This window comes from Colossoma macropomum, unplaced genomic scaffold (assembly GCF_904425465.1).
Source record: "Colossoma macropomum unplaced genomic scaffold, Colossoma_macropomum, whole genome shotgun sequence".
In the NCBI taxonomy this organism is placed as follows: Eukaryota; Metazoa; Chordata; class Actinopteri; order Characiformes; family Serrasalmidae; genus Colossoma; species Colossoma macropomum.
The window spans coordinates 7,146,223-7,165,563 of NW_023494799.1; the positions used below are offsets into that span (position 1 = coordinate 7,146,223).

The 19,341-nt window shown below is 39.6% G+C and overlaps 2 protein-coding genes across 2 annotated transcripts; one reads left to right on the forward strand and one right to left on the reverse strand.

The window, feature by feature from the left end:
• Positions 1-4,716: 4,716 nt before the first annotated feature.
• On the reverse strand, positions 4,717-10,937 carry stx6 (syntaxin 6). The gene is made up of 8 exons (XM_036586684.1): positions 10,738-10,937; positions 9,122-9,291; positions 8,915-9,009; positions 8,716-8,778; positions 8,359-8,493; positions 7,732-7,838; positions 6,367-6,461; positions 4,717-5,021 (listed from the first exon to the last, which is right to left on the reverse strand). The coding sequence occupies exons 1-8, from the start codon at positions 10,770-10,772 to the stop codon at positions 4,945-4,947; spliced, it is 777 nt and encodes a 258-aa protein (XP_036442577.1). The 5' UTR covers positions 10,773-10,937; the 3' UTR covers positions 4,717-4,944.
• A 1,879-nt stretch (positions 10,938-12,816) lies between these two features.
• ier5 (immediate early response 5) lies at positions 12,817-14,710 on the forward strand. Its single transcript, XM_036586842.1, has one exon. The coding sequence runs from the start codon at positions 13,233-13,235 to the stop codon at positions 14,112-14,114; it is 882 nt and encodes a 293-aa protein (XP_036442735.1). The 5' UTR covers positions 12,817-13,232; the 3' UTR covers positions 14,115-14,710.
• Positions 14,711-19,341: the final 4,631 nt, after the last annotated feature.

Below are 19,341 nucleotides of genomic sequence, written 5' to 3' on the forward strand. Positions count from 1 at the left end.
AGTGCTGAGAATGATCCAACTCCCAAATAGTACCTGCTCTGTGGTGGTCCTGTGGGGGTCCTGACCACTGAAGAACAGGGTGAAAGGGGGCTAACAAAGTATGCAGAGAAACAGATGGACTACAGTTTGTAACTGTAGAACTACAAAGTGCACCTATATAGTAAGTGGAGCTGATAAAATGGACAATGAATGTAGAAACAAGGAGGTGTACATAATGAAGTGGCCAGTCGGTGAATACTACACAGATAAACATAAACAAGTGAGAAAAGTCTACAGTCTGGCCTAAAAATGTCTCATAGCAGCAGCAGAAACACATATACCTCCATCTACTGACCGCACTCAGGGCAAGCACATATACACATATACAATAAAATTCATTATACAGTCACAGACCAACAGGAAATCAGTCAACACGATAAACGTTCAGCAGCAATCTGCCTTTAATGGATTTGAGGGAACTGAATTCCACACAGTGATGGAAACACAGGATTACGGGATTGAATTTCACAAGGGGGTTTGAGGAGGGGAATCGAAAGGAAACAAGGGGGCATCAGTTCATTCTCTCATATACAAATACATCAAACTAACACACAGAAATGACACTCTGACTATACGGAATAATAAAAGCCCATTCGCTACCGTATTCTCTCCACCCTGTCACCGGTCCTCACGAGCCGTGACTTGATTGTGCAATTAAGATCACGTTTTTCTTTGTAGTTGTTCTTTGTATCGTAACATTGCATAACAAAGTGAAACTTGGACGTGCTAACTAGTTAACTAAACCTTCTGTAAAAAAAAACAAAAAAAAACAAACAAAAAAAAAAACCTAAACCTTCTGTAAAAAAAAAAATATATATAATTCAGACTTGTTCTTGTTTGGGACAAGTGAACCAACAAAATCAGACTATTACTGTTCTTAATTCCTGTAGGACGTTCTGGTTCTGTTCTTATCTCGGAGTGAAATTCTATGATTGCCTAAAACAAAGACACAAATAAAAAACAAAAATGAACAAACATAAGAAAATAATGCAACACAACTGACAGTGTGTGAAAGTGATTATTAAAGGGGCGCTCTGGCCAAAATTTAAAATATAACCATTACTACTATTTTATGTAAACATGCCTACTCAACTCCTACAGTGGTTCCATGGGAATCTCTACAGCAGGGGTGCAAAACTCTGGTCCAGCACAGTTTGGAGGTTTCCCCACCTAAACACACCCACTAAACCTGCCAATTAGCAGATAAATGCAATCAGGTGTGTCTTAGTAGGTAAATCATCAAACTGTGCTGGACACCAGCCCTCTAGGACCGGAGTTGTGCAATGACGAATAGGAAAACCCCCTTTTCATGATGTATCTGATGTATCTTGCAGGTGGGAGGAACTTTAATCATGTAAAGGGTTCTTTGAATGTTCATGGCTCTATATAGAACCATTTTCTTCACTAAAGATCCCTTGAAGAACCATAAATATATCTGCATAATGCATGATGGGTACTGTAGTGAGGAAACATTAACAGACAAAAACTAAACCAGTCAAACCAGTAATCCTGAAGGCTGACTGAGGGATGCGTGCTGCGTGACAATATTACATGACAACATTAAGTACTGGTTTTAATCTGGAACGCCCCTTTAACGTAAAACACAACAAACTCTCTAAAACTATAAATGTTGAAAGTATTCTATGCCCTTGCGTAAACAAAAATTAATATGAAAAGGGATTTTGAGACATTTGAGTTCAGTGAAAGCTCCTAAAGAGGAAATAACGCTTAACACATATACAAGGCCTTCTTTCAAGATCAAAATCAGACTGGAGTTACTGTACGTCACGCTAAGGCACTCGCTACGTAGTGTTCTGAACTTCACAGCAGCTTCTGGTCGAGATACTTTGATTTGCTGTCCAATAAACAAATCTATCCGGGAAATAAAATGCATTTAGAAAATACTCTGTTCCACCCACTGTAAGGACTATTCACATGTCATCCTGAAGGAGCCATAAGCAGCAGTTTTCTGTTTCTGTTTCACTGTCCCTCATCACAGCACATTAACTGATTGGCTTACTGCTGATCACATGGCTAGTCAACAGGAAGGAACTTGAAATTTTGAGGAAATGCTAGAGTAAAGTCAGCATTCAGCATCCTCAGATTGACTATTTTCATTTGCTAGTATTAGGAAATCTTACTTATTGCTCCATTAAATGATATCCATAAAAAACATTAATATATTTCACATTTCACATTATTAAGATTATAGGTTTGCTGAATGATGTCAGAGGGCCTCGGAACATAAATGAGCTGAAAAGCCAATGTGCTCCTAAAAAGGAGTTCTAGCTTAACTAAAATATACTGATGCTCATGGATGAAGACTTTATTGGATTCCTTAGAGATACTGTGCTTTTGCAGCTGCTACACAAAAACCCTGTATCTCAATGTTTGTGGGCTTTTTGTGCATAATTTCAAAACTCAACTTAATCTTGCGTTGCGCAATAGAAATGGTCCAAAGTTGCTTGGAAAAACCAATTGTTACATTAACTTCCATTGAAAGTTAAGAATGTTTTACTTTCTCTTGTAAAGCTAGCATGTTTTTTTGTTCCAGCAGCGGTGATACAGTGGTAAGATATAGTGCTGCATTCTGTACAATTATACAGGTCATCAAATTTATATATGCACATGCATACAAATCGCTGCTGTCGGAAGAAAACCTTGTATCTCCATTTTGTTCGTTTTTCAGTTTTTGGCATAATTTGAAAGTAGCCAGTGTCCTTTACGTGGTGTGCAAATATCATGATGAACGGACCGACAGAAATGACCCAAAATTACTTGGAAAAAAGTCTGGTTCCATTGACTTACATTAAAAGTAGTGTTTTTTCCTTCTCCTGTAAAGTTATCATTCTGGAGATAGAGGTTTTTTTTCTTTTGATAGCAGTGATATATACATATATGTATAACTGCAAACTGACTAATTTTATGTATGCTTGTGGGAACTGCATTTTTGCGCTTACCCTATCTAAAACAAAACAATGCACTTGCAATACAGCCATGAAAAGGGGGGTGAAATGGTTGAACAAGTTTCCATTGAGATGTTCGTTGCTGATGCAGCATCGCTTTAAGATAACACTCAGACTGTATGGAAGACATGCACTGCAAAAACTCTTAGATACGTAAACGAAGAGTACTTAGTGGAGTTCAAAAACAAGAAAAAGAAAAAGAAAAACAAACAAACCCAAATGATTTGTTGCATGATGTGATTTTAGCTCTTGAGCAGTTTTAAACTGTCTAAAGCAGCCACTGCAGCCACTAAAAGGGAAACTGCTTAAACCAAGTAGGCTCACTAATCGCAATACAGCCATGTGATATGATGGCTGATCACATTAGCTATTGCTAAAAGTCTGCAGTGAAGTTTGTGGCAAATTCATTTAGCTTTTTTTTTTTAGTGCAGCAGGAGATCCATCTCCCAGCTAGAACTTTTAAAACGAAATTCCATGTTATTATTGTGACCCAAAGTGACCCAAACAAGCTCACTTCCTCAAAATATGTCAGTAAACAGTCTTCAGTCCGGGACAATCAAGCTTATTTAGCCTGAACCACATTATAAGGATTTCATACTTCAATTACTGCAAAAATATATGACTGATTCTCTTCAGGTTTGAGAAACAGTTATATCACTAGTGTCTGTCAAATATTTCTCTACCTAGCAGATTATCAAGATGTCAAAAAAGACAAATGAAATTAGAAGAAAAACAGAAAAGTGGTTAATCTAGTTAGTGCTGTTAGTTAAATACCCGCTTAGAAAATAAATCTGGTTCCAAATCATGGAACTCCAGTGTTTAGTATAGTTTAAATTTCATTAGTTAGTACTGATTACTGAGAATAACCATTGCAACATAATGCCATCATAGCAAACACGTAAACAGGACAGGAAGCGAAGGATTAATAGTAGCCCTAGAATTTCTTTGTGAAAAATTAAATCGGTTATTACTTTAACATTAAAGGGGACTCCCACCATTTTTCCAGAATTTCTGCATAATTAAATGGTTAAGATGTAACAGTCTTTCAGAGTGGTTTGATGTGAAATGCTCCATTCTAGAGAAACTTACTGAGTGAGAATCGTTCACAGTGGTGGTGATAGGAACCAGATGTCTGAATGCCTCTTAAAGCTCCCTCATAGAAAGTTATTACCCAAAATAGGTACGAATACGGTGTCTGTCATTCATGGTGGAGAAACACACAGAGAGCGTAGTAAGGCAAAAATAGTCCCTAAAGAGATTTATCACTATTTTATCATTATCAATGTTACATATAAGAACTCAGAAGGCATGTGTAGACTCACTGGCCATTTTAGATAGAAAATAAAATGGCTATATTAGCACTGTAGACAATGTTACCTTGGTTCCTATCACCACCACTGTAAAGAAAATCTGAGTCAGTTACATTCAATGCAGTGCACTGTTTCACAACAAAACACTTGGACCTTGTTTACATCTCCATGACTAAATTATTCTGAAATTTTGAAAAACTGGTGGACTTCTCCTTTAATATTATGGAGTCTTAAAAGCAAAAAGTAGCTTAAACAAGTTGTACTCCAGATTAAGACACCAGCTTCACTAAGACACTAAACCTAACGGCATCCTTTCATGCTGTAGTAACACACTTACAGAAAAAGTAAGTGATGCACACCACACTAGTACAAGTCTCTAGGATTTAGGCTTTGCCCAAAAAAACAAAACAAAACAGCTATTTACAGATAAACAAGCAAATGTACCACGCTGGTGGCATTTTGGAGTTGCCTAAAAAGTTGCAAAAGACGCATAATACTCATCAGCTGACAGTGTGACGGAGTAAGGACTGGAGAAGAAGGTGATTTCCTTTCCCCAGAGCACCTTTGATTTAGTCAATCCTTCTGTGCAGGTGAGGAAAGCTGTAGTGGTTGTGGACTGGGAGTGCTGTTCACAGAACAATGAACAGGATGATCACAACAAACAGGATGGCCAACAAAATGCCAATTGCACACCACTGCCGTCGGTCTATGGAGGTAAAGAGTCAAAAAATTAGTTGAAAATATCAGTAAAATAGCAATTTTCACAATCAAGTTCAATGCTTTTTAATACCCTTTAAAGACCTGAAGGGAAAAAAATATATAATTCCTACTTTACAATAACACACACTCAATACAGCATGTATTACTGTTAATTTTATTCACATATTTAAACAGTTTATGACCATAACACCACTGTCCGCTGGATATTTTTGTTTGGCGGACTATTGTGGATCGGTTTCATATATAGAGACTCTTTCAACAAAGTCTTCAGGCATCAAATTTCACTTTAAAGGGTCAATTTTTATTGCACTTTATTTTTTACTCACTGAGGTCCACTTATGACCTCTGTGTTTATGACTGGTGCAAAGGAGTTATTTTCTGTTTGGCTGCTCTGTATTGTAAAGCTGACTAGGCTGAAACATTCCTTAGCCTTAACTTTAGCATGAATGGGCAGAGCTAATCTGCTGTAGGCTGAATAGGTAGATATTTGTAAATTTGCAGGTTTTCTTGACATTACAGGAACAATGAATATGAAAAAGGCTGTTTTTGCAGCTTAGTTTCCATACATGGACTTTGGAGTGAATGGTAAATGTTGAAACTTGAGCAATGTTTAAAAACTACTTTCCATCATATGGGCCTTGTAATATTTCTGATATATTATGACCTTATAAAACATTTTAAGAATCTCCAGGAATATTATTATTATTATTATTATTATTATTATTATTATTATTATTACTACATGTATAGTATTGTTTCCTCCCTGTTTATGTCCAGGAATTATAATCCAAAGCAAAACATTGTCCACTCTTGTGAGTAATTTTAAGAGGACACTTTTAAGTAACTGAAAATGTGCTTACTTTTCTATCACAACAACTCTAAGATGGGTAAATATTCTTTTGACATTTAATACTAGTTAATGATCTGGGTCATTTTCTGACACTGCCTGACTGCTCTTGTGAATGATGAAAATTTTGCGCCATTTCATTCTCGGCCTCTGAACCCAGAGCTTCCTTTGAGAGTCCCCAAGGTCAAACTTCCTGTGCTTATCGTTTGAAGCCATATAAGGAGTGCCATCATAGGCAAGCCCCGAATTTCCTTCCGCTCCCGTCTGTAACCCCCCTTGACTCCAGGAAGCAAGGGGTGGTTCTGAACAGGAAGTTAATTCATGCATGAATTCACTCTCAAACATGTTCTATCAGTCCACCCAGACATCAGTGCCAGCTTAGTAAATCAAAGTCTGTCTAAAACACAAATTGGTCATTTTAAACTTTTTCTCTTAGTATTTTCTCTTAACCACAGTGGGCTGAATGAGCTCTTGTATTACTCACCACTTGTCATGTGGGAAACTTTAGCCAGCTTCTTCATCACATTGTCCAGTCTGGACTGAGTGTTGTCCATTTCATGAGAGAAATCATCAAGCATTCTGTAAACCAGTGACAGATGATGCATAAGAAAGTTTATACTACATGGCAAGAAAATACAAATCATGATAATCTCACAAAATATTACTACCATGTTACTCATGTTATATGACACATTAAATAGCCAGCTGTTTAACGAAATATTCCAGCTGTTTAACGAATTTGGATTGGGCGGTATAATATGAATAAGGTGTACCACGGTAGTGAAAAATGATGAATGTATTTCAAAATCATGACGTCCCTCGTCTATCTAGTAAACGGCCAAATATACACCTGCTTACATGGGGGTGAAACCATCTAATCGCCTCACAGATGCTGTCAGACTCCGCTGTGGAGCCAAAAGGATCCTGTATTGTGCTGGTTATGACTTCTTTTCGCACCTAATGTGCTGCTAAAACAGGACTAGAAAATACCCAAGAAAAACTATGCAGGACAGTGGTACAATGACAGCTAACAGCTAACCACACCACAGAATTTTTCTAAACCTGTATAACTGGAACATCAGTTAGCTGGAACGGTGCCTGTACTGTAGGGTGTGGCACTTGTGTGTTAGCTAATGTTAAGCTAACAGTAGCTCAATTAGCAGGCCACAACAGCTCCAGACGTGACTGATCAGGTTTGATTTCGGCCCTGTCACTCCAAACACCAGTCACTTAACTTTGCTCTCTCAGACAGGAGTTTCTTATTGTCTATATTTATATCAATTAGTCAGAATCAAACCTGTACTGTGGTGTGTGTGGTACTGACTGGAGCTGTAGCCTGCTCGCTAAGCTAATATTAGGAAAGCCAGTAAGCTACAGATTCAAGCTTCGCCTTTTTGTACCTCCAATGCCAGCTGCTCGACTGCACTTCCTCAGATTTAACTTGTGTTAATGCTTTTACCTGTAAATCAAACCTGTTCTGTGGTGAGCAGAGCCAAAATCATGCTAGCTAAGCTAATGCTAACCAGTTCCCCTCACTGTTTACATTTAGTATTTTTTAGAAGGTAGATGTTTTGGTATTGAATGAGGGACTGTGCACTGTGTTCACTTATCTGATGACTGTGTAAACAAACTTTTTATTTGACTGTTTTTCAGGATGAGACGACACAAAAGCAACATTTATGGTTCCAGTATTACCATATACCATAGGAATATGTGAATATGGTATAAAAACATAGATTCTGCCCAGAGATAATCAATTGTCCTTTATGTTTGGTTACCTTGCAAAAATGAAAAGGTTTAACAGCCACAAGTCAAAGAAATTCAAACATATGTTGTTTAAATTGCTTACACTGCTTGTTCATCAAGCTCCTGTCCAATCCTTTGAGACATGTTCTTCAACACACCAATGGTCCCTGACACCAGCTCCAACTGCTCATCCTGCTGCTCCGCTATGAGCTACGGATGAACATATGCACAAACAAATCAATCACACTATGAAGCAGCCTGTTATTGGTGAATTACTCCATTATAACTTGGGAATCATGACGATACTGGAATCATATTGGTCTCGACAAATTACTGACATCTGAGCTATGTTTAAATTTGACTGATCTTTCAAACCAATATTTCTTGATGTATTTCCTGTTTTCCTGGAAGAGCAGAATGTTTAGGTGGTACAGGCTACTGTGCTAAAATGTCTGTATTTCATTCATTTTACTGCATTTGTAACCCTACAGAAAAAAAACCCGCTATATTTCTCCATAATGATGATCCAGGTGGATCCAGGCCCACAGTTCCCATATCATCACATCACTAGTAATAACATTACCATCAAAAATGAACCATTACAAATGCTTTGCTGTTTGTTCACGTTGTTCAGATGCAGGTAATTATAAAAGCACAGAATAAAAACTATATTTAGCAAGTTTTGTTTTAAGTTTGCCAGAATAACAATATAGTCTGTGTGCTTTATTACCTGCTGCTGGGTTTGCTGCTCCTCAATAAACTGGGAGTTGGCTGTTTGCAGCTCTCGGTCCAGACGGGTGTACCTGTCTCCTCCTCCTCCGGGTTGCCAGATTGGGCCATGGGAACCTCCATCCCCCAAAAGAGTCTTAAACAAAAATCAGATGTCATGGCTTCACATACAACACCATGACCATTGTAAAGTGGTATGAAATTGATATATTGAAAAAATTATATAATGCAGTTTCACTGTGATACAACTGAACTACATACACATACTATATGCATATTTTGAACTACATACATATAAAATCTGTCCGTTACCTTGGAACTAGGACTTGGATGGCATTAGATAACTAGACGTACAAACCTGTCTGTTTTTCTTGTCCGATATGGACACAGCCATTGGACTAGACATGTGGTCCTTCATCTCCTACAAATGAAATGATTATTAATATTCAAAAGGATTAAAACTGCAACCAATTCACACACACTGGACATACTGGTAACCAGCACTGGGGAAAATGAAGCAAATAAATTTTGACTACAGCACACTGAGGTTAACTTGCCTTAACTGTCTGCCTTGTGCTGGTGATGAAGGCTTTTCGCTTGGTCAACTCCACAGCATCAAGATTAAACTTTCTTGGATTTGCTTCCACAATACCTGAAATCACTGTTAAGGTCTTGAATATAGTAGAACTAGGACCCAGCATAAACTATACATAACTATAACTATAAATGCCATCCCTATGTTAACATATGCATTGTAAGGATATTAATAGTTTCGTCCAAATCCTCCAAATCCCATTCAATGGACCTCAGGCTGTTCCTCAACTCATTTGTGGTCCAGTCAATCTCTTCCTTGGTGGCACCACCCGGATCTTGCAGTAGCTCACTCCATCTCTGATGCAGACCTTGTGCAGTGTTTACAGCCTTTTGGACCTCCCTAAGCACAGTGAAACATCCACACCAACAAGATGAGTATTTGAACAGAGATAAGACAATATGAGGGCTCAAAATACTCAAGAGGATATTATATGCATTGAAGTAAATAAGCTGTTGGTCCACTGTGAATCAGGTGAATTCAAAAACTAATTGGTAGCTTTACTAAAGACATGTACATATTCATATCTGCCCTTTTCAGTTTGCTTAGTCTGACCCGAAAATAGTGATATATCAAGACCCATAATAAACCTGCAGCTAATATATTATCAAACCCATCCCTAAATGTACTATCAATCAAATGACAGAACATGGACATTGTATAGTTTTAATACATATTTCTGCAGCAGTTCAGATGAACTAAACAAGAAACTATACCTAGAAGTAAAGTAAAAGGGGAACTCCAACGATTTTTCAAAAGTTTTGCATGATTAAATGGTTAACATCAATACTGTCATGCAGAGTCGTTTGGTGTGATGCTCTGAAATGAGTCAGAACTGTTCACAGGGAGTGAAATGAGTCAGAACTGTTCACAGTGGCGGTAAAAGGAAACAGATGTCCACCTCTAAAAGCTCCCTCACAAAGTTATTATATGAAATGTTTATGAACACACTGCCTGTTGTCTTAGACACTGTTAGTTGTCTGACAAAAATGAATTTAATCTATGTATTTTAATCCATTCATGGTGAAGGAATACATGAAAGATGTTCTATGGCAAAACAGTCCCCAGAGAAAACTTTTTTTTCCCCCAGAAGGACCGTTATTTCGCCATCATCAACACTGCGTATAAACTCACAAGACACATGTAGGCTCAGTGGTGGTTTGGGGGTAGTTAATAAAATGGCTATATTTGTACTGTAGACATTGTTACCTCTGGTTCCTATCACCACCACTGCAAGGAAAATCAGTGGTGCTAAGTTTCTCTACAAATGAAGTATTTCACATGAAATCACTCTGAATGACTTTAACCAATGAAATTGAAAAATGGGTGGAATTCCCCTTTAACGTTAGGAAAAAGCAGTTAAGTAAAAGTAAGTAAAATCAAACCTGAAACCTGGTGGAGACGGAAGAATGACCTAATATAATAGAAAAGTCACCATAAGACCCAAAATAAGATATTTATTTAATCCAAAAAACTATTCAGCACTTAAGTTTAGCAAACAAAGAATGTAGCCGATGAGCTAACAGCGTTAGCGAACTGAACGCAGCTAAGTTAACGCTAGCGAGTTAGCTAGCAGTGTAATAACAAAGCAATTAGCCAGCCAGAGAAATACACGACTAAATAAACCAGATATTTTAGATATGTCCTAACAAAGCCACACTGTCCGTCACCTATTTCACTCTAACATATAAGCCGAGATGAGCACTGCAGCCCGGTTTCCCGGACAGCCGATCTGTTGGGTATCGTCCTCCACTGTTCAGGCTGGACAATGTCAGGGACGCTACTCACCCTTTCACGACGAAAAACGGGTCTTCCATCGACATGGTGCTGCTCACACTGAAGGACTCTAGTGATACACGGTCATGCTCCAAAGCCCGGCCGCTCTGCCAGCGCTCTCCGTGCGGCGTGAGAGCTGAAGGGGGAGTTACGGTTTGTTTATGTGCGGGACAGAGCTGCGCTCTCCGCCATCACTCCCTCCACTCCATCCGGGGCAGAGGTCAGCAGCTCCCTGGGAGACGCAGTGATGTCAGAAAAAAATCCGTTAAATAATTAAATAATTACTGATCAATTCTGTCTTACATAGCTGACGCATTGGTTTCTCTAGAAATGATGTATACTTTCACCAGGATTTTACCAACCAAGATCGTCTATCTATCTATCTATCTATCTATCTATCTATCTATCTATCTATCTATCTGTATGTCTATCGCTTATAGTCAATATCTTTTTCATCTATCTATAATCATCAATATATGTATTTGTCTGACTATCTGTGTATCTGCCTTCAGTCACATTGCCCATTTGTCCGTCTGTCTGTCTATCTGTCTGTCTGTCTGTCTTTTCTAAATGTTCCACTTTTAAAACAAGTCTGGACATGAATGTCTAAAACAGCTCCATTCACAGTCGAGCAGTTACTGAATGTCACTGTCAGCACCTCTGCCCTTACGCATTACTGACTGCAGTACTTACAATGCTTTTATTATTCATAAGGCTCATTCATTAGCTGGGATACCTACACCACAGTAACCCGGTAACACACACCGTCCTGTCTCTTGAATATATCCAGTTAATTAAAAGCTCAGATCAAAATACACCAAACACTACATTGCTTATTCAGATGTCTAAGAATACCTGTGTTGTTGTTCAGCATGATGAATGATGATGTGCCTGAGGTCTAAAACATGTCAGTATAAATTAATAATGTAAAATTCAACAACTTAATGCACTGATCAGTGTGGTAGGAGGCTGACAGCACACAGAGCTATGACTGATCAGCACTACACCCACTTCAGCTTCAATGAATGGAAAACATCTCTGATGCAAATGTAAGAAATATTGATGTGATTGGTGCTAAAAGGCACAAATTCATGAGGATACAAATGCAATCATCTTCATGCTGCTGGATGTTGGTTATAGCTTTACAATGTTGATTAAAAGCTCTGATAAAACTGATAGACACATTTTCCCTCTCACTGTTTCCCACTCAAGAGTGTAAACACAAAGCCTATTACGTCATACCCCGCTTTCCCTGATCGGGGTGCTTGTTTATGACCCACATCGAGCTCTTACTCGGCAAAATAACCCTTGAACCTTAAAAAAAATATCGGATTCAGATGCATTAAGTCTTTGTGAGACCTTTCGGTGTTTATTTTAGCTCGGTGTCACATCAGCTTTAACTGTTTCTTGAAACAAAACACCGCCTCTCTCTCCCCTCCCCCCCTCACTAACGGCTCCCATTCACATTTGCTCAGACACCGCAGAGGATTTGCACAATAGGACCATGTGACCCGACTGTAGGAGACACAAACCATTACATCAGTCCAGGATGTTGGCTGAAAAAAAAGGAAAATTAAAGGGGAAGCGACCATTTTTATTCGCGAGCGGTCAAAAACAAGACACGCAAACCTAAAATAGCAAAGGAGCCTGTAACAGTGCATGCAGTGTAAGTTAAACCTTAAATAATATTCACGTTTTTGCACTTGTAGTTGTATTTTTTAACCTCAAATCAGCTGCTCACTAAATAAAAAAAGATTCTCAGCAATTATATGTTCACTCACAGACAAATCACTACCACCACATCACTATAATAAACGCTGTAACTCTAATTAATATGCATTTTTTGTTATTGTTGTTGTTTTTAAATATATTTTATCGGTTAGTCGCCCTAAAAACATTCCGGTCTCTTTAAATTATTCTCCCACGTTAGTATTTAAATATGACTAATCTGCATCCTGTCTTCCGATTGGTCTGTGGCGGCTCGGCGGGGCGTGGTTTCGCGCGCTAGTGGCGATGTGATTGGTCGGCGTAGACGTTACGTTTTGGTATAAAAGTGGTCTAAAAATAGAAACGGTCTCATTCCTCTCTAGGCTGTTGTTGAGGGCAGAGACAGAGTACGGAAGGTAATGCGACCTCTTAATACAACCCAATAACACAAAAATATCACTATTGCGTTTTTTGAAGGACAGAGATGTGGCTGTCGTATTTATTTAACGTCTCAGATTTATGAAAACAAGAACGTAACTGGAGAGGACAAAGAAATCCACTAGTAGAGGAATAGTGTTTTAAAAATAGAGCTTGAATTTGTTCATAGACTACGTGAACAGTACTGAGTGTTTTTTTCAGCCCCGTTGGACGATTTTTGGTCATTTTTGGGGTGGACAATGCTTCAGTGAGACTCAGAGTTGATCGGGAACAAACTTGGTGACGACCGAGAGCCTCTCTGACTGGAGCTGAACTTTGAAACTACTCGACTTGTTTTGTGTATTGGTGAATCCAGCCTAGCGATGGAGTATAAAGTGGAGGCCCATCGGATAATGAGCATCTCCTTGGGGAAAATTTACAATTCCCGAGTTCAGCGTGGAGGCATCAAGCTGCACAAAAACCTCCTGGTGTCTCTTGTGCTCCGGAGCGCTCGCCAAGTGTATCTGAGTGACTACTACAGCGGGGTTTGCCTTAACGCCCAGCATGTGGAGGCCAAGGAGTGGGAGCTGATGGACGGCGACCAAGAGAAACTCATTCCAGCCTCTGAGGACTCCCTGCCCTCGTCGACCGACTGCGACCAGACGGAGGCTGCTGAGGTTCCAGAGGCCCCTCAGCCTGAGGAGACTCTCCCCAGCTTGGCTGTGGAAGGCCCTGAGGACCCCTGCGAGGCTGTGGAAGGCCCTAAGGACACCAGCTCCTCCGAACCTCAGGCAGAGCAGGAGGGTTCTTCCTCCGTGGACTCTACTAGTGATGTTTCTGTGCCATCTCCTGTGGTCAGTGAACCTGAATGTGAAGCTAAACAAGCCAAGGTGAGCTCTTTGGACTGTGAGACAGATTCTAACCTCGCCATGTCCGCAGAAGGGAATTCACACCAACCACCGAAAGCTCACTCTTGTTCAAACAGGAAGCGGAGTGCTGAGAAGACAGCCAGCCATGACTCTCCTGTAAAACGGACAAAAGTGACTTCCTCAAACGCCGACGAGGAGGAGGCCGAGGAGATGGACACGAGCAACGTCTCCAATCTCATTACAATCTTCGGCTCTAGTTTTTCTGGACTTTTGAGCAAGGAAAGTTCTGAGCCTGAGGCGGAAACGGAGGAAAGTGACTCAGGGTCGGGGCAAATCTGCTGTGACCAAATGCTAAAGAACCTGAACCCTTGGAGCACAGCCATTGTGGCATTTTAATAGCTGTGGAAATTGGGTGGAAGTGTGGTTTTAAAAGAAAAAAAAATGTGTATAACATTCACACATGGCCGTTTTGTGCTGTACTTCTTGACTGGGTTCCCCCCCGTAACACGTGGTGAGGCGTGTATGTGGTGTGGGACTTCCCCACATGAGTGGTGCTACCGAGCGCAAAAACCGGGCCTGGTGTGTTTGGGCATGTTTTTGTAAAGGAAAGAATGTGAACATGCTGGTACTGCTATGTAAAAACCGGGCATGTCAAACGGAATGAGGCCACTGAACAGACCTTGAACATTTGCAGGCCTACAGTGGGGGGTTTGGTTAACTTTAACCAGCAGTCTGAATGGATGATACATGTGAACTGTTATGCTAATGGCATCTGTACAAAGTTAAATGTTACATTGATGTAAGTACTGACTACAACAACAGAGTCTACCAGGCCGAGGCTGCCTTTGTCTTTGTTTTATAAAGACTTGTACATTTGTAACATTGTTCTTGTACATATTGTTTCTGATGTTGCATTATGAATCTATGTATTTTGGTATTTACTATCATGACAATTACGTGGTGATCACGTATTAAAATTTTGTGAAATGATATTTGATTCTTTTTTTTTTTTTAATCTTTATTTCGAGCGATCGTTTGAATAGCACACATTTGGATCACACAAACCATTTTGGCAACCGAAGCTAGACTAAAGTCCAATATTGTTGAGGAATCTGTTGGCATAAGACTTAAATGACTTCCTGCTTTTAGAAACGTTACTCAAGTTTCGATACTGATGTAACTTGTTTTTTATGACTACTGTCAGACTATGACTCAGACCTGCTGCACATCTTGGGTGCCCGAGTCATAAAGAAAGTTCCAGTTATTAATCGTATAATAAGCGCACTGTTTTAAAGAAAACTCCCACATTTACTTTTAAAACCAGCTTGACCTAAACGGGCAGAGGACAATAGCAGTGAAAAGAGCAGAAATGCTTAAAGTGCTCAGGCCCTGTTCTACTGAAACACTTTCTGTCTTCAGCCAGTTTTCACTGCGCGTTGTAAAACGAGCCATTGTGCCCTGAAGCATGCGTGGTATGTGGGATTTAGTTTCAGTCCAGACTCCAGGGCCCAACTTGACTCAGGCTGTTTTAACATGACAAAACATTTATTTCTCAAAACTGAACATGTTCATATTGGCTTCTTTAAAGTTTTAGATGTTATTATAAACAGTTTTACCCTTTTTTATGTGCACTTAGTCATCAAAAAACTCCTAATCATGTGGACATACAGACTTATTGGTCAAACTACATGTTTTTGTAAATTTTTCTAAGTGAAAAATGCACATTCTTTATGGAGAACACACCTCTGGACACTAATGTACAATTACAAAGTGCTGAATATAGCATATTGGCAAAAAACAAAATGAGGCCTGTGTAAAAGTTATGTCACATTTTATATTGCTTTTTTCCCCCATGTTACACTCAGCAAATAAATAGAAATTATGCACTAAAATGTGCAGAAGAAATGCCATATTAAAGGTTTTCCCTGTAGAGGGTGAGTCAACTTATTTTCACTTAGACTATGAGCCCTATTTAAACTTGTTTTACTGCTGACCTTAGAAAAGGCAGTTATTTAGACCCAATGTCCAGAATCAAACACCACGCTCAACATACAGTTCCCTTGAGATAACAACTTTGGCTAAACTTGGCATAAACATGAGCAGAGTCCACCAGGCCGGACCTCATGTCTTGTACGGTCGGATTCTTTCGCACGACCATGGGTGGCTATTGATAGAACCGGCTCCCCAGAGTAAAAAACCAAAAGCATGACTAAAGCTGCTGTAGCCCAGGCCCTGCGCAGAATGTGGGTCAGTCAAATCCCAGCCCCTCGAGTCAGCTGACCACAACCAAACCAGTTCAGCTATACAGCACATTCAGAGGGTGAGATCATGCAGGAGTGACTGTGTAATGCTTGCTTGGGAACTTGTAAGATAATATGATAGCAGGGGTTTTTTTGGTTTGCTGTTTCCTTGTTACAGTTTGAGCAGTGTGGGATTTTTTTTAACTGGGGTTTAAAACTAGACTAGCTAGTATAAAGACTTTAAAGCTAATTTGAGATCACTTGAGTTTCTTTGATTACGTAATAGGTTTGAGTTGGAACAGCTAGTTTAAGAATTTCTAAAATAATCAGATCTTTTTTGGTTTCTTGTAATAATGTAGGGTAAAATAGCTATTTTAAGAAAGTACTGTAGGTTTTTTTTCTTTTTGTCTTCTTATAGTTCAGAGTTCAAACTTTGTTCCTTGAGGTGTAGATGTAGCTTGAAAGCTAATTGCTCATCTTTTTTTTTTCTTATTAATTCCTAGTTTGGGTCTGGAACAGTAGGTTTAGGAACTTATGAGTTAATCTGAGTTCAGTTAATTTTTTTTTGTTCTTTGTAAAAGTTTAGGGTTGGAACTGCTAGCTTGGGACCTTAAAAGCTAATCTAAGATTTTTTTTTTAAATAGTTCAGTTTGTGACAGCTAGTTTGGTAGCTTGATGCTTTTTTCCTTTTTTCCTTTGTGATATTTCAGTGTTTTGAACAGCGAGTCTAGGAACTCCAAGTAAACTAGTCTTGGAACCGCTAGCTTGGGAGCTAACATCAGTTTTTTTTCTTTCTTTCTTTCTTTTTTTCCTTTTCTTTGTAATAGTTCAGGGTTGGAACCGCTAGCTTGGGAGCTAACATCAGTTTTTCTTTCTTTTTCTTTTTTTCCTTTTCTTTGTAATAGTTCAGGGTTGGAACAGCTACCCAAAGAACCCATAAGCTAGTCTAAGACCCTTTTTTTCTTTGGTTCCTTGGAATGGTTCAGGATTAGCCAAGCTAGCTTCTAGCCACAGTGCTGGCTATCGTGGAGGTGAAGGCCCTGGCTTACTGTCTAGTTTAGGATTTACTTGTCTATACATGACTAACGGTGATGTAGCCGCTGTGGGTTTTTTGTTGGGGCATGTGCTAGAAGGGCCAAGAAGGAAGGTGCAAGCGTACACACGCCTGGTCCAGTCCAGGCTAAACATATGCAGCTGCCCTCCTTCTCCATGTTCTTTGCCAGACTCTCTCCTTCTCTCGCCCTCTCTTTCTTTCTCCTGCATTCCTCATTCCTGGAAGGAAGAGGGAGAGTAAAAAAAAAAAACGTGTGATTGCGAAAACGTTTCCTGCCGATCTCCACAGCAGGAGTGCATGTGTGTCTGGAATGTGGGGTCTCGGGGAAGGAATGTCAGACAATGGTTCATATGATTCAAACCATGCTTGTACCAAATGCTTGCAACACCTTCAGGAAGTTTAAAAAACATTCGAAAGGATTCATCTGAACACGGGTGGTGATAAAATATGTACTTTGAGTAGATGTGGACAAGAACTCCAGAGCACGCTAAGCTATTTTAGGCAGCATGAATGATTTATTACACTCTAAGAGCTCCGGTGTATGTCTCTCTTCCTCTCTTTCTTTTTTCTTTTATAATGTGGTCACTGCTGCCCTCCTTCCACAAGAGGAACTGGGAGCAGTCCAAAGAAAACACCCGTCTGGAGACATGTAGAGACAAGATCTGCTCTAACAGAGCCTTTGTTCTGAAAAAGAGAAGAGTAAAGAAACATCTCGGCTCCTCTTCACTTATTCAATGAGATGGATCTCTCCGAGCCAGGAGCTCAATTGCAGTGACCCATTGAGCAATTAATCACCTATCTCATCAATCAGTTCGCCCCGTACGATTGAATGAAACAGTTATCCAAGGACACAAATGAGCTTCCACACTGATATTTATCACGGTACACAAAGCGTACTGCAGATTTAGCGGCTCAGTCTACAGTCAGGTGTTTTGGTTTTTTCAATAAACAGCCTGAAGACTGAAGGCATGTGACTGAAGGGGGGGGTTGGGGGGGGGGCTGTGAATAAAGCCACACTGGCCACACAAACCCGCATGAACCAGAACGAGAAGAAAAATAGTCCTTATATTTACGCTGCACTTAATGGAGTCATTGTTCAGATCAGCTTTAGTGAGCACAGGCGTTACCAGACCTGATCAAAGCTGACAAAATACAAGCAAACAAACCATCTGCCGCCCGCCAAGGATCAAGCTTCCCCACATATTAACCTGCCAGGCCATGTCCAGTTTGCTGTTTGTGTTTATTTGATGGTCCACTACGTCACATAGCTTATCTCAGAGATTATGCTGGTTGACCTGCTGGATTTATTACATATACATATGCAGGGAATGTGTGTTGCTTGCTTTTATGGATGGGACAGTGTGAACATTTTGATAGTGTCCTTATTTTATTCAGCATTGTCCATGTTATTAACTGTTAAAATATACAACAATGGGCTTTTTACACAAACATTGAATCATTTCACCAAGCGTGTTACACTCACTAAGCACTTTATTAGGTACACCTACCTTGTATCTACGTTTATTGCCCATTTTATCAGCTCCACTCACCATATAGGTGCACTTTGTAGTTCTACAATTAGACTGTAGTCCATCTGTTTCTCTGTAAACTTTGTTGGACCCCTTTCACCCCTTTTACCCCTTTCACCTCCACAGAGCAGGTATTATTTAAGTGGTGGATCATTCTTAGCACTGACGTGATGGTGGTGTGTTAGTGTGTGTTGCGCTGGTATGAGTGGATCAGACACAGCAGTGCTGCTGGAAAACTGTGTCCACTCACTGTCCACTCTTAGACACTCTACCTGCTTTGTTCAAGAAGCAGTCTAAGCTGAAACACTCCTTATAACTTCAACGTGAATGGGCGGGGTTAAACTGCTGTGGGCTGAATAGGTAGATTATGTAAATATGAAAGTTGTGACATTGCAAAAACAGTGCTTTAACAAGCTGTTTTCATGCTTGGTTTCTTCATATGGACTATATGAACTGGGGAGTGAACGGTGAAGTTAGAAACTTTTAACAGTGTTTACGTGCTATTATACTCTTATTTTAAAAAGTTCTGTTTTTCCGTGACATGGGCCCTTTAAATTATAGAAAAAAGTCAAGTATTTTAAGTTGTTGGAGCTTAAAATGTTGAAGCTTATTCAGCTATGCATTATATTTGTCAATGTAATTAGACCTTTTACAGTAATTACAACTCGAAGCAACAAGTCACTACTTATTTTATTATATTATATAATTGCTACTCCACAAGTAACGTCCTGCTGGCTTCAAAATGACCAGAATCTCCCATTTCATAGGACTCCATTGGTTTATGCATGTATGCCTGTCTA

Coding starts and splice junctions, on each gene's coding strand:
- stx6 (XM_036586684.1), bottom strand. CDS start 10,772: ATGTCGATGGAAGACCCGTTTTTCGTCGTGAAAGG. Junction 9,292..10,737: donor CCGTTTTTCGTCGTGAAAGG/GTGAGTAGCGTC, acceptor CACTGTGCTTAG/GGAGGTCCAAAAGGCTGTAA. Junction 8,494..8,715: donor CGGACAAGAAAAACAGACAG/GTTTGTACGTCT, acceptor TTTTTGTTTAAG/ACTCTTTTGGGGGATGGAGG.
- ier5 (XM_036586842.1), top strand. CDS start 13,233: ATGGAGTATAAAGTGGAGGCCCATCGGATAATGAGCATCTCCTTGGGG.